The 13697-nt window shown below is 43.2% G+C and overlaps 2 protein-coding genes across 11 annotated transcripts in view; one reads left to right on the plus strand and one right to left on the minus strand.

Moving 5' to 3' along the window:
* Nucleotides 1-10011, plus strand: si:ch211-59o9.10 (uncharacterized protein LOC561841 homolog). 8 transcript variants are annotated; one of them, XM_034534209.1, is made up of 11 exons: nucleotides 1-161; nucleotides 1342-1544; nucleotides 4694-4751; nucleotides 4834-5206; nucleotides 5680-5771; nucleotides 6554-6655; nucleotides 6744-6819; nucleotides 7858-7949; nucleotides 8567-8685; nucleotides 8867-8966; nucleotides 9812-10011. In XM_034534209.1, the coding sequence occupies exons 2-11, from the start codon at nucleotides 1411-1413 to the stop codon at nucleotides 9872-9874; spliced, it is 1209 nt and encodes a 402-aa protein (XP_034390100.1). In that variant the 5' UTR covers nucleotides 1-161; nucleotides 1342-1410; the 3' UTR covers nucleotides 9875-10011. The 8 variants fall into 8 exon arrangements, 7 of the variants coding, with proteins under 7 accessions (XP_034390100.1, XP_034390094.1, XP_034390096.1 ...); XM_034534203.1 differs by lacking the exon at nucleotides 1-161 and adding an exon at nucleotides 885-1234; XM_034534205.1 differs by lacking the exon at nucleotides 1-161 and adding an exon at nucleotides 886-1178.
* Nucleotides 9922-13697, minus strand: part of lyrm5b (LYR motif containing 5b) — a 4039-nt gene continuing 263 nt past the window's right edge. Inside the window, exons 1-3 of one of the 3 annotated variants that reach the window (XM_034534212.1) lie at nucleotides 11390-13695; nucleotides 10834-10886; nucleotides 9922-10449 (exon numbers count right to left, since the gene is read on the minus strand). In XM_034534212.1, the coding sequence (XP_034390103.1) occupies nucleotides 10243-10449; nucleotides 10834-10878 (252 nt within the window). In that variant the 5' untranslated portion in view covers nucleotides 10879-10886; nucleotides 11390-13695 and the 3' untranslated portion in view covers nucleotides 9922-10242. Of the gene's footprint in view, nucleotides 10450-10833; nucleotides 10891-11389; nucleotides 13696-13697 lie in introns of those variants that run through there. The other 2 variants (XM_034534211.1, XM_034534213.1) reach the window with 2 other exon arrangements.

The raw sequence follows: 13697 nt of genomic DNA on the forward strand, positions 1-13697 counted from the left end.
GGGTGAAGTCAGAAGGTCATTCTGGTCTTTCCCAATCACTGGTAGGTCCAGTGTCTCTAAAACAATCTCATGTGTTCCTTGAGGATGGAGGCGATGCAGATTTAGATCATAGTTCCTGAACACGTTTCTATCTCCTTGGGTTCTTTTGGTCCCACCTCATAGTAAGATTGTTTTCTGTATTTGGTAGTTTATCTATGTTGTCTCTAATTTCTTTAAGTTTTGGTAGCAGTGTCAATAAATGTTTCCTTTTCCTTCTTCTATATTTCTTCTTTAGCTCTCTTAATATAATTAATCTGTCTTATCAATAAGTTTCCCTCTCATAACTGCTTTAAAAGCAGATCGAGGGGCTAACCTCCATTATCATTATGGTATGTTTTAATCTCCTCATACTGACTTGTGATTTAATACTCCTTACGTTTAACCTCCATAAGGTTAAAAAACTATTGATTTCACGATCAATAAATCTGATTAATTCATGATTAATATGTGTTTGTCTAATAAAAGTGACATCTTCAGAGATATTTTACTTTATTTCATATTTATATTTTAGAATTACAATCTGTTGTGTACTAAGACATTCTCTTAACTTTATTGATTATTGTCATTATGTTATTAGTTTTATTTTACTTTTTTTCTCATAAACAGCTAATTTTGCTCAATGTTGTTTAACTTTATAAAGAATATTTTATCTCGTAAAGATCTTCTTAACTTTCTTTTGAAAAGTGTTAAATAAATATTATTATTATTATTATTATGTAAGATGGATCCACAACCAAACAATTGATTATTGCAGATTAATTAATTAATGTCTCATTTTAATTCTATTGTAATCTTTATCTTTATTTATTATCCTCGTGGACATTTTAACGCAGTACTTTTCAGTTTGACTCCGCCGGAAGTCCCCCCCTCTTATTTTGAAGGGCACTTCCTGTTGCGGGTCCAGAGACTTCGTCCATTAACCAACCGAAAGAAAGGACGTCAACGTTTAACGTTTTACGGTAACGTGAACCGGGAGCGCGTGCTCGAGCTTGTTTTCATCGATTCAAGTCGAGTTTCATTGATTTGCTCATCGAGTTGTTGTCGTGTTCGTGTGTGCGGCACTTCGGCTAGCTACGAGCTAACAGGCTAACGAACGCTCCTGACGACAACAACAACAACAACAACAACAACAACAACAAGTGGGCTCCTTTCTCCGTGTAGTAGTGACCCGGGTCTGAACCGGAGCGCCTCGTGTGTGAGTCGGTGAGCTCCCGGGTCCTGGTTGCTGTGATCCGGTACAACCGGAACCGGAGTGCCGCAGTCGGCCCCGTGTCGTTAACGTCCTCTCTAACTCCTCCGCAGACTTGTCTTCGGGACCTGGTCCACATGGGTCCGGGCTCCAGGTGAACCCGGTGTCTCTACAGCACGCACATGCAGGAGCCGCTAGCAGCCAGTCCCGGTTCGTCTGAGCCGGACAGTCCCGGAGGTCTGAACCGAGGCTGCCTCGTGGACCCGGCGGACGTCCTCTACCATGATCTCTCCGTCATGGTCCCAGAGACCCCCAGGTAACCCGGCTCACCTGGAGCCGTGCTGGATGCGTGTGCCTGAACAGCATGTTCATAACATGTGGATAACGTGTGGATAACGTGTAGATAGTGTGTGGATAACGTGTAGATAACGTGTGGATAACGTGTGGTTAACATGTGGATAACGTGTAGATAATGTGTGGTTAACGTGTGGATAACGTGTGGTTAACATGTGGATAACGTGTAGATAACGTGTGGATAACGTGTAGATAATGTGTGGTTAACGTGTGGATAACGTGTGGTTAACATGTGGATAACGTGTAGATAACGTGTGGATAACGTGTAGATAATGTGTGGTTAACATGTGGATAACGTGTAGATAATGTGTGGTTAACGTGTAGATAATGTGTGGTTAACATGTAGATAACGTGTGGATAACGTGTAGATAACGTGTGGATAACGTGTAGATAATGTGTGGTTAACGTGTGGATAACGTGTGGTTAACGTGTAGATAACGTGTGGATAACGTGTAGATAATGTGTGGTTAACGTGTGGATAACGTGTGGTTAACATGTGGATAACGTGTAGATAACGTGTGGATAACGTGTAGATAATGTGTGGTTAACATGTGGATAACGTGTAGATAATGTGTGGTTAACATGTGGATAACGTGTAGATAGTGTGTGGATAACGTGTAGATAACGTGTGGATAACGTGTGGTTAACATGTGGATAACGTGTAGATAACGTGTGGATAACGTGTGGATAACGTGTAGATAATGTGTGGTTAACATGTGGATAACGTGTAGATAATGTGTGGTTAACGTGTGGATAACGTGTGGTTAACATGTGGATAACGTGTAGATAATGTGTGGTTAACATGTGGATAACGTGTGGATAACGTGTAGATAATGTGTGGTTAACATGTGGATAACGTGTAGATAATGTGTGGTTAACATGTGGATAACGTGTAGATAGTGTGTGGATAACGTGTAGATAACGTGTGGATAACGTGTGGTTAACATGTGGATAACGTGTAGATAACGTGTGGATAACGTGTAGATAATGTGTGGTTAACATGTGGATAACGTGTAGATAATGTGTGGTTAACGTGTGGATAACGTGTGGTTAACATGTGGATAACGTGTAGATAATGTGTGGTTAACATGTGGATAACGTGTAGATAACGTGTAGATAGTGTGTGGTTAACGTGTGGATAACGTGTAGATAATGTGTGGTTAACGTGTAGATAGTGTGTGGTTAACGTGTGGATAACGTGTAGATAATGTGTGGTTAACATGTGGATAACGTGTGGATAACGTGTGGTTAACATGTGGATAACATGTGGATAACATGTGGTTAACATGTGGATAACATGTGGATAATGTGTGGATAACGTGTGGATAACATGTGGATAACATGTGGTTAACATGTAGATAACATGTTCATAACATGTGGATAACGTGTAGATAGTGTGTGGTTAACGTGTGGATAACGTGTAGATAATGTGTGGTTAACATGTGGATAACGTGTAGATAGTGTGTGGTTAACGTGTGGATAACGTGTAGATAATGTGTGGTTAACATGTGGATAACGTGTAGATAATGTGTGGTTAACATGTGGATAACGTGTGGTTAACGTGTGGATAACATGTGGATAACATGTGGATAACGTGTGGATAACGTGTGCCTGAACAGCATGTTCATAACATGTGGTTAACATGTAGATAATGTGTGGTTAACATGTGGATAACATGTAGATAACGTGTGGTTAACATGTGGATAACGTGTGGATAACATGTGGATAACGTGTGGATAACATGTGGATAACATGTGGATAACATGTGGATAACATGTGGATAACGTGTGGATAACGTGTGGTTAACATGTAGATAACGTGTGTGTATAACATGTAGATAACATGTGGTTAACATGTTATACACATGTAGATAACGTCTGTATAACGTGGTTAACATGTGCATAACGTGTGGTTAACATGTAGATAATGTGTGTATAACATGTGGTTAACATGTAGATAACGTGTGGTTAACGTGTGGATAACGTGTGCCTGAACAGCATGTGGATAACGTGTGGATAACGTGTGCCTGAACAGCATGTGGATAACGTGTGGATAACGTGTGCCTGAACAGCATGTGGATAACGTGTGGATAACGTGTGCCTGAACAGCATGTTCATAACATGTGGATAACGTGTGGATAACTTGTGGTTAACGTGTGGTTAACATGTGGATAACGTGTAGATAATGTGTGGTTAACGTGTGGATAACATGTGCATAACGTGTGTAAAACATGTAGATAACATGTAGATAACGTGTGTATAACATGTAAATAACATGTGGTTAACATGTGCATAACATGTAGATAACATGTGTATAACGTGTGGTTAACATGTAGATAACGTGTGTGTATAACATGTAGATAACATGTAGATAACATGTGGTTAACATGTTATACACATGTAGATAACGTCTGTATAACGTGGTTAACATGTGCATAACGTGTGGTTAACATGTAGATAATGTGTGTATAACATGTGGTTAACATGTAGATAACGTGTGGTTAACGTGTAGATAATGTGTGTATAACATGTGGTTAACATGTAGATAACATGTGTATAACATGTGGTTAACATGTAGATAACATGTGGATAACATGTAGATAACATGTAGATAATGTGTGTATAACGTGTGGTTAACATGTAGATAACATGTGGATAACATGTAGATAACATGTGTATAACATGTGGTTAACATGTAGATAACATGTGTATAACATGTGGTTAACATGTAGATAACATGTGTATAACGTGTGGTTAACATGTAGATAATGTGTGTATAACATGTGGTTAACATGTAGATAACATGTGGTTAACATGTGGATAACATGTAGATAACATGTAGATAATGTGTGTATAACGTGTGGTTAACATGTAGATAACATGTGGATAACATGTAGATAACATGTGTATAACATGTGGTTAACATGTAGATAACATGTGTATAACATGTGGTTAACATGTAGATAACATGTGGATAACATGTGGATAACATGTAGATAACATGTAGATAATGTGTGTATAACATGTTATACACATGTTATCCACATTGATAACATGTTTTTTTACATGTGGTTGCCTTCACGCTAACGTGTGGTTTGTTTTGGTTCTCCAGTCCTCTGCTCGGCAAGCGGCGGCGAGGTGGTCTCATCCCGGAGGAAGCGCTCGGCCCCGTAAGTCAGCGTGAACGGGTCCTCTCCCGGTTCTCCCGGTTCTCCTGGTTCTCCTGGTCCTTAACGTGTCTCTCCTCCTCAGCTTTCCTCCGTTGGCTCTCCGAAGCGTCCGGACTCGTCCCACCGGTCCAAGCGGCGGCGTCTGTCGGCGGCGCCGGGCGAGCAGAGCGCCGCCTTTGTTCCCGCCTCGTCTCTCCGGGCGTTTCCTCTGGGCGGCTGGTTCGGGGCGCCGCTGTCCACCACGTCCTGCTCCTCCTCCTCCTCCTCCTCCTCCTCCTCCTCCTCCTGCCTCACGCCCATATCCGAGGAGGAGGTGGAGGCGGCGGGCTCCGCGGTAGAAGACCGGCGAGCTCTTCTCCGCCGCAGGACGACTTCGCCGTCCTCCTCCTCTCTGTCCTTCCTGACGGAGGAGGAGAGGAGGTGGCTGACCGGAGAGCAGGGAGACACCTCCTCAGGTGAGGAGACATGAGTTCATATACTTAAGAATGATAATGAGTCCTGCTCTCTGGACCCTGGACCACCACGGATCCAGGTCTCGTGGTCTCAGCGGTCAGCCAGGAGCATGCTGGGTAGTGTAGTCGCCTTAGCTCGCTAACCCAGATCAGTTGGACCACATTCCACATTCCAGGAGGACTTCACTAGTTGATGTTCATCAGAGACCAGAAACACTAAAACCTCCTCAACAGAAGGATGAAAACTGTTTCTCCTCCTCCTCATCTTCCTCCTCCTTCTCTTCTTCCTCCTCTTCTTGCTTCTCCTCCTCCTCCTCCTCTTCCTCCTCATCTTCTTCCTCCTCCTCCTCTTCTTGCTTCTCCTCCTCCTCCTCTTTCTCCTCCTCATCTTCTTCCTCCTCCTCCTCTTCTTGCTTCTCCTCATCCTCTTCCTCCTCCTCTTCTTCTTCCTTCTCCTCTTCCTCCTCCTCCTCCAGCTCCAGAGGAGATCGTCATCAGTGACGATGAGGAGGCTGTGGTTCGCTCGGCTCAGGAGGAGGAAGATGAAACGCTGGCTCGAAGTCTTCAGGTGAGGAACCTGAGAGAGACCTCCTCATGATGCTCCTCATGCTCTTCTTTGCTCCTCATGATGCTCATGATGCTCCTCTTTGCTCCTCATGATGCTCATGATGCTCCTCTTTGCTCCTCATGATTCTCCTCATGATCCTTATGGTGCTCCTCATGATGCTCCTCATGCTCTTCTTTGCTCCTCATGATGCTCCTCTTTGCTCCTCATGATGCTCCTCTTTGCTCCTCATGCTCTTCTTTGCTCATCATGATGCTCCTCTTTGCTCCTCATGATGCTCCTCTTTGCTCCTCTTTTCTCCTCATGATGCTCCTCTTTGCTCCTCATGTTGCTCCTCATGATGCTCCTCATGATGCTCCTCTTTGCTCCTCATGATGCTCCTCATGATGCTATTCTTTGCTCCTCATGATGCTCTTCTTTGCTCCTCATGATGCTCATGATGCTCCTCTTTGCTCCTCATGATGCTCATGATGCTCCTCTTTGCTCCTCATGATGCTCCTCATGATGCTCCTCTTTGCTCCTCATGATGCTCCTCTTTGCTCCTCATGATCCTCATGATGCTCCTCATGATCCTCATGATGCTCCTCATGATGCTCCTCATGATGCTCCTCTTTGCTCCTCATGATGCTCCTCATGATCCTCATGATGCTCCTCATGATGCTCCTCTTTGCTCCTCATGATGCTCCTCATGATCCTCATGGTGCTCCTCATGATCCTCATGATGCTCCTCTTTGCTCCTCATGATCCTCATGATGCTCCTCATGATGCTCCTCTTTGCTCCTCAGGCCCAGTTTGACCACGAGGAGTCTCACAGCAGACACCACCACCATCATCATCTTCATCAGCAGCATCAGCACCATCTTCTCCACCAGCAGAGTCACCACATGGTGAGTTGTTGTTATTATTATGTACATGAGTAAACATGTGGAGGCTCTGGCCGTCAACAGGAAGTGATGTCATGACGTGTTGTTGCAGTTCCAGCCCTACATGGAGCCCAGCTGGATGCCTCACCTCCTGGCTGCCGTCTCTCCTCTGGTCCACTTTGACAACGGTGTGTACGTGTGTGTGTGCATGTGTGTGTGTGTGCATGTGTGTGTGTGTGCATGTGTGTGTGTGTACATGTGTGTGTGTGTGTGTGTATACGTGTGTGTGTGTGTGTGTGTGTATACGTGTGTGTGTGTGTGTGTACATGTGTGTATACATGTGTGTGTGTGTATACGTGTGTGTGTGTGTGTGTGTGTGTACGTGTGTGTGTGTGTGTGTGTGTACATGTGTGTGTATGTGTGTGTGTGTATGTGTGTGTGTGTGTGTATACGTGTGTGTGTGTGCATGTGTGTGTGTATACGTGTGTGTGTGTACATGTGTGTATACATGTGTGTGTGTGTACGTGTGTGTGTGTGTGTACGTGTGTGTGTGTGTATACGTGTGTGTGTGTGTGTACGTGTGTGTGTGTGTGTATACGTGTGTGTGTACATGTGTGTGTGTATACGTGTGTGTGTGTACATGTGTGTATACATGTGTGTGTATACGTGTGTGCGTGTGTGTGTGTGTGTGTACATGTGTGTGTATGTGTGTGTGTGTACGTGTGTGTGTATACGTGTATACGTGTGTGTGTGTGTGTACGTGTGTGTACGTGTGTGTGTGTACGTACGTGTGTGTGTGTGTATACGTGTGTGTGTGTACGTGTGTGTGTACGTGTGTGCGTACGTGTGTGTGTATACGTGTGTGTGTGTACGTGTGTGTGTGTGTACGTGTGTGTGCGTGTATACATGTGTGTACGTGTGTGTATACGTGTGTGTGTGTGTGTGTGTGTATGCGTGTGTGTGTGTGTGTGCGTGTGTGTACGTGTGTGTATACGTGTGTGTGTGTACATGTACGTGTGTGTGTACATGTGTGTGTGTATGTACGTGTGTGTGTACGTACGTACGTGTGTGTGTGTGTGTGTGTGTACGTACGTACGTGTGTGTGTGTGTGTGTACGTACGTGTGTGTGTGTGTACGTACGTGTGTGTGTGTGTGTGTGTACGTACGTGTGTGTGTGTGTGTGCACAGTAGATGTCTCTGTGTTGACTGATTCTGTGTTTCTACAGATCTGATTGGTCGAAACAGAAGACGTGGGCGTGTCAGGAGGAGGAACGCTGAGCCGGAGCTTTCAGAAGACCTCCAGGGGAACGACTACGAGGTGAGGAAGAGGAAGAGGAAGAGGAAGAGGCAGCGCATTCCTTTATACAAGTCATATCTTAATAATAGTTTTCTGTATTTCTTTACAGACGTTACATTTTAATAACCCGTTACATTTTATCACGTTACATTTTAATAACCCATTATTATATTTTAATAACCCGTTACATTTTAACACGTTACATTTTAATAACACGTTATTACATTTTAATAACCCATTATTATATTTTAATAACCCGTTACATTTTAACACGTTACATTTTAATAACACGTTATTATATTTTAATAACGCGTTACATTTTAACCCGTTACATTTTAATAACCCGTTATTATATTTTAATAACCCGTTGTATTTTAATAACCCGTTATTATATTTTAATAACGCGTTACATTTTAACACGTTACATTTTAATAACACGTTATTATATTTTAATAACGCGTTACATTTTAACCCGTTACATTTTAATAACCCGTTATTATATTTTAATAACCCGTTGTATTTTAATAACCCGTTATTATATTTTAATAACCCGTTGTATTTTAATAACCCGTTATTATATTTTAATAACCCGTTGTATTTTAATAACGTTAGATTGTAATACCCTCCTAACCCCCCAGGCGCTCCTGGCCTTCGAGGCCCGGCAGGGCTCCGTCGTGTCCAGGAAGTTGACCCGGAGGGAGATCCAGAGGTTTCCCACCAAAACATTCCAGTCGGCGAGCAGCGCCGAGAACACTCAGTGAGTATCGATCGGTCATTGATTAGGGAACTGGAACCAGAGGGAACCGGTTCCACCAGGAAGCTCTTAGAGGAAGTGACGCTTGCTGCTTCCTGTTAGCTTAGAAGGTCTGTTGTGACCTGTTGCATTCTGGGAAAGTGTTTGTTCGGTGTTCCTCGGATTCTGATTGATTGATTGACAGGTGTCAGATCTGTTTCTGTGACTACACCGATGGGGAGAAGCTGAGGATGCTGCCCTGTTTCCACGACTACCACGTCCAGTGCATCGACCGGTGGCTGAAGGTAACTGCAGCTGGTTAGCATAGCTTAGCATAACGTAAGGAAGCGGAGGGAAACTGCTAGCATGGCTCATATTGGGTCATGTGATCAATGGACCAATCAAATGATCAATACTAGTACTCTTATATACATATATTTATATACTAGTACTAGTATATAAATATGTATACACATATGCACATACTAGTATATACATATTTGTATACTAGTATATAAATATGTACTTTATTTAAGAATGTTTATATCTTTCCAGGAGAACCCCACCTTTTATTTATTATTTATTTATTATTAATATTTATTTATCTTTCCAGGAGAACCCCACCTTTATTTATTTATCTTTCCAGGAGAACCCCACCTTTATTTATTAATATTTATTTATATTTCCAGGAGAACCCCACCTTTTATTTATTATTAATATTTATTTATATTTCCAGGAGAACCCCACCTTTATTTATTATTAATATTTATTTATATTTCCAGGAGAACCCCACCTTTATTTATTATTAATATTTATTTATATTTCCAGGAGAACCCCACCTTTATTTATTATTAATATTTATTTATATTTCCAGGAGAACCCCACCTTTATTTATTATTTATATTTATTTATATTTCCAGGAGAACCCCACCTTTATTTATTATTAATATTTATTTATATTTCCAGGAGAACCCCACCTTTATTTATTATTAATATTTATTTATATTTCCAGGAGAACCCCACCTTTATTTATTATTAATATTTATTTATATTTCCAGGAGAACTCCACCTTTATTTATTATTAATATTTATTTATATTTCCAGGAGAACCCCACCTTTATTTATTATTAATATTTATTTATATTTCCAGGAGAACCCCACCTGTCCCATCTGCAGAGCCAACCTGGCTGACCCCGCCCCCTCTGACCTCTGACCTCTGCTGTTCATGAAGGACGACTCGTCTTGTTTTTTATTCTTTTTCATTTGATCTTTTGGGAACGAAACAATTAAACCTGCTGCTGTTATTTGTTGTATGAATTTAAAATAAACACATTTGTCTCTTTCTCCGAATCGATCGTGTTATTGATGAGCCGTCGTGGGGCGGGGCTGCTCCTCGTAGGGGCGGGGCTGCTCCTCGTAGGGGCGGGGCTGCTCCTCGTAGGGGCGGGGCTACTCCTCGTAGGGGCGGGGCTGCTCCTCCTCGTAGGGGCGGGGCTACTCCTCGTAGGGGCGGGGCTGCTCCTCGTAGGGGCGGGGCTGCTCCTCCTCGTAGGGGCGGGGCTGCTCCTCGTAGGGGCGGGGCTACTCCTCGTAGTAGCGCTTCTTCATGGCGCGGTACTTCCTCAGGTAGTAGAGCGCCTCCAGCTCCCGGGACACGTGCTCCCCTCGACCAATCAGCGCCCGGATCTGCTGCGGCTCCCGCACGCCTTTGTTCTTGGTGAACGCCGCTCTCAGGCGGTCCCTGAAGTAGTCGCCTCCTTTAGGGTACTCGCGCCCGAGGTGCAGCAGCTGAGGAGGAGTCGTACCGGCACTCTAATCAATACTACTTATTGATTACATGTCAGCCAATAATCACCAAACATATTCAGTTCAAAATCAAATGTGACAAAAAGAAAAGCAGCAAATGTTCAAATCGGAGCTGAAATCTGCTTTTATTTCACATTCATGCTTCAAAGTACCTTCATTTGTACTTCAGTGTTGTACTTGTACCCTGTCTATTGTACTTTATGGATTTGGGGCTGTTTCCTGTTTCCTTGTTGCTATATTTATAAATTCCGAGCTTAATATTCAGAACCAAGTTCATTTTTCCCTCCGGCTTTAAAACCGTTTTGAAGTGAATAAAAAACGTTTGAAGCCTCAAATAATAAATAATAAAAATAAAAACAGACTCACGTTTTTGTAGAGTCGAACCACTTCGGCCCTCAAAGGATTTGCCATCGTGAGAACTGCAGCCACATGAATACGATCAATACGTAGTGATGTACACACACATCCTCTTAAAGCATATTTACAGCAGATCAATAATAATAAATGTGATCAGATCTCAGAAATCAGGTTTTAAAACAAACTAAATTCATTCTTTTGTATTTCTAATAAAGTGTATCCTTAAAAAGTACATTTGTATATGTAATTAATATGTAATAAAATATCGAACAAATACAGAATTCATTGTCAGGGTTTCAATTAATGAAATTTTCGAATGAAATAAAAGTAAATAAAATGTTTTTTATCAAGTTTGTAAACTTTCAACACTTCAAATGAATCAGTTTTTAAATGATCAAGAGGCTTTTTTAAGGATAATTTATTGATTGACCATGTTATATTTATATATACATATATAAATATAACATGTATGAAGTTATATATGTATTACATAATGCATCTTTAGTTTGCGTGTTAATAATAATAATAATAATAATAATAAATAAATAAATAATACGTGTCTCACCGTTCGCCGAGACGTCAGCAGGATCTACCTGCTCAAAGTCGGCTTTGCTTTACAACATATATGTTATAAATATATGTTAACATATATTTATAAAGATATGTGCAACTATAACAACTCGCTGCTGAAGTTTAAAGCCGGTTGAACGAAAGCTTCCGGTTTCCGATCTGAACTTCGGACCCAAGCTGCGGTAAACAGCCAAAGAGTAACACGGGGAGAGATGCTCATCCTCCGGCACGGATAGTTTAAGACGGACCTGCGGTAAACAGCCAAAGAGTAACACGGGGAGAGATACTCATCCTCCAGCACGGATAGTTTAAGACGGAGCTGCGGTAAACAGCCAAAGAGTAACACGGGGAGAGATGCTCATCCTCCGGCACGGATAGTTTAAGACGGAGCTGCGGTAAACAGCCAAAGAGTAACACGGGGAGAGATACTCATCCTCCAGCACGGATAGTTTAAGACGGAGCTGCGGTAAACAGCCAAAGAGTAACACGGGGAGAGATACTCATCCTCCAGCACGGATAGTTTAAGACGGACCTGCGGTAAACAGCCAAAGAGTAACACGGGGAGAGATACTCATCCTCCAGCACGGATAGTTTAAGACGGACCTGCGGTAAACAACCAAAGAGTAACACGGGGAGAGATGCTCATCCTCCGGCACGGATAGTTTAAGACGGAGCTGCGGTAAACAGCCAAAGAGTAACACGGGGAGAGATGCTCATCCTCCAGCACGGATAGTTTAAGACGGACCTGCGGTAAACAGCCAAAGAGTAACACGGGGAGAGATGCTCATCCTCCGGCACGGATAGTTTAAGACGGAGCTGCGGTAAACAGCCAAAGAGTAACACGGGGAGAGATGCTCATCCTCCAGCACGGATAGTTTAAGACGGAGCTGCGGTAAACAGCCAAAGAGTAACACGGGGAGAGATGCTCATCCTCCGGCACGGATAGTTTAAGACGGACCTGCGGTAAACAGCCAAAGAGTAACACGGGGAGAGATGCTCATCCTCCGGCACGGATAGTTTAAGACGGACCTGCGGTAAACAGCCAAAGAGTAACACGGGGAGAGATGCTCATCCTCCGGCACGGATAGTTTAAGACGGACCTGCGGTAAACAGCCAAAGAGTAACACGGGGAGAGATGCTCATCCTCCAGCATGGATAGTTTAAGACGGACCTGCGGTAAACAGCCAAAGAGTAACACGGGGAGAGATGCTCATCCTCCGGCACGGATAGTTTAAGACGGAGCTGCGGTAAACAGCCAAAGAGTAACACGGGGAGAGATGCTCATCCTCCAGCACGGATAGTTTAAGACGGACCTGCGGTAAACAGCCAAAGAGTAACACGGGGAGAGATGCTCATCCTCCGGCACGGATAGTTTAAGACGGAGCTGCGGTAAACAGCCAAAGAGTAACACGGGGAGAGATGCTCATCCTCCAGCACGGATAGTTTAAGACGGAGCTGCGGTAAACAGCCAAAGAGTAACACGGGGAGAGATGCTCATCCTCCGGCACGGATAGTTTAAGACGGACCTGCGGTAAACAGCCAAAGAGTAACACGGGGAGAGATGCTCATCCTCCGGCACGGATAGTTTAAGACGGACCTGCGGTAAACAGCCAAAGAGTAACACGGGGAGAGATGCTCATCCTCCGGCACGGATAGTTTAAGACGGACCTGCGGTAAACAGCCAAAGAGTAACACGGGGAGAGATGCTCATCCTCCAGCATGGATAGTTTAAGACGGACCTGCGGTAAACAGCCAAAGAGTAACACGGGGAGAGATGCTCATCCTCCAGCACGGATAGTTTAAGACGGAGCTGCGGTAAACAGCCAAAGAGTAACACGGGGAGAGATGCTCATCCTCCAGCACGGATAGTTTAAGACGGAGCTGCGGTAAACAGCCAAAGAGTAACACGGGGAGAGATGCTCATCCTCCAGCACGGATAGTTTAAGACGGAGCTGCGGTAAACAGCCAAAGAGTAACACGGGGAGAGATGCTCATCCTCCTGCACGGACAGGAACCGGTGCGCACATACGCACACTAACTTAATGAGAAGTTCGTAAATAGAGTTCCTCCCTGAAATATGCTGTTTTTCATGGATATTTAGCTTTAAACATTACTATGTTATGTTTTACGAACCTTATTATTTTAGAGGGGAGTGTTTCGTTTTATGTATATAGTGTTTTTTATTCTGTGGTATGAGTAGTTTTACTATAACAGATTATGTGTATACTGTGGTATTAGTACTTTACGGGAACAGTGTTTTTATACCGTGGTATACTTAGTGAAGATGAATTCTTCCTTCACGT

This window comes from Cyclopterus lumpus, chromosome 6 (genome assembly GCF_009769545.1).
Source record: "Cyclopterus lumpus isolate fCycLum1 chromosome 6, fCycLum1.pri, whole genome shotgun sequence".
Lineage (NCBI taxonomy): Eukaryota > Metazoa > Chordata > Actinopteri > Perciformes > Cyclopteridae > Cyclopterus > Cyclopterus lumpus.

Bases quoted from the DNA above. Each gene is read 5' to 3' on its own strand.
- si:ch211-59o9.10 (XM_034534209.1), top strand. From the start codon at position 1,411: ATGCAGGAGCCGCTAGCAGCCAGTCCCGGTTCGTCTGAGCCGGACAGT. The intron at 6,656-6,743 runs GTGAGTTGTTGT...GTGTTGTTGCAG, and splicing joins ACCAGCAGAGTCACCACATG to TTCCAGCCCTACATGGAGCC. The intron at 6,820-7,857 runs GTGTGTACGTGT...GTGTTTCTACAG, and splicing joins TCTGGTCCACTTTGACAACG to ATCTGATTGGTCGAAACAGA.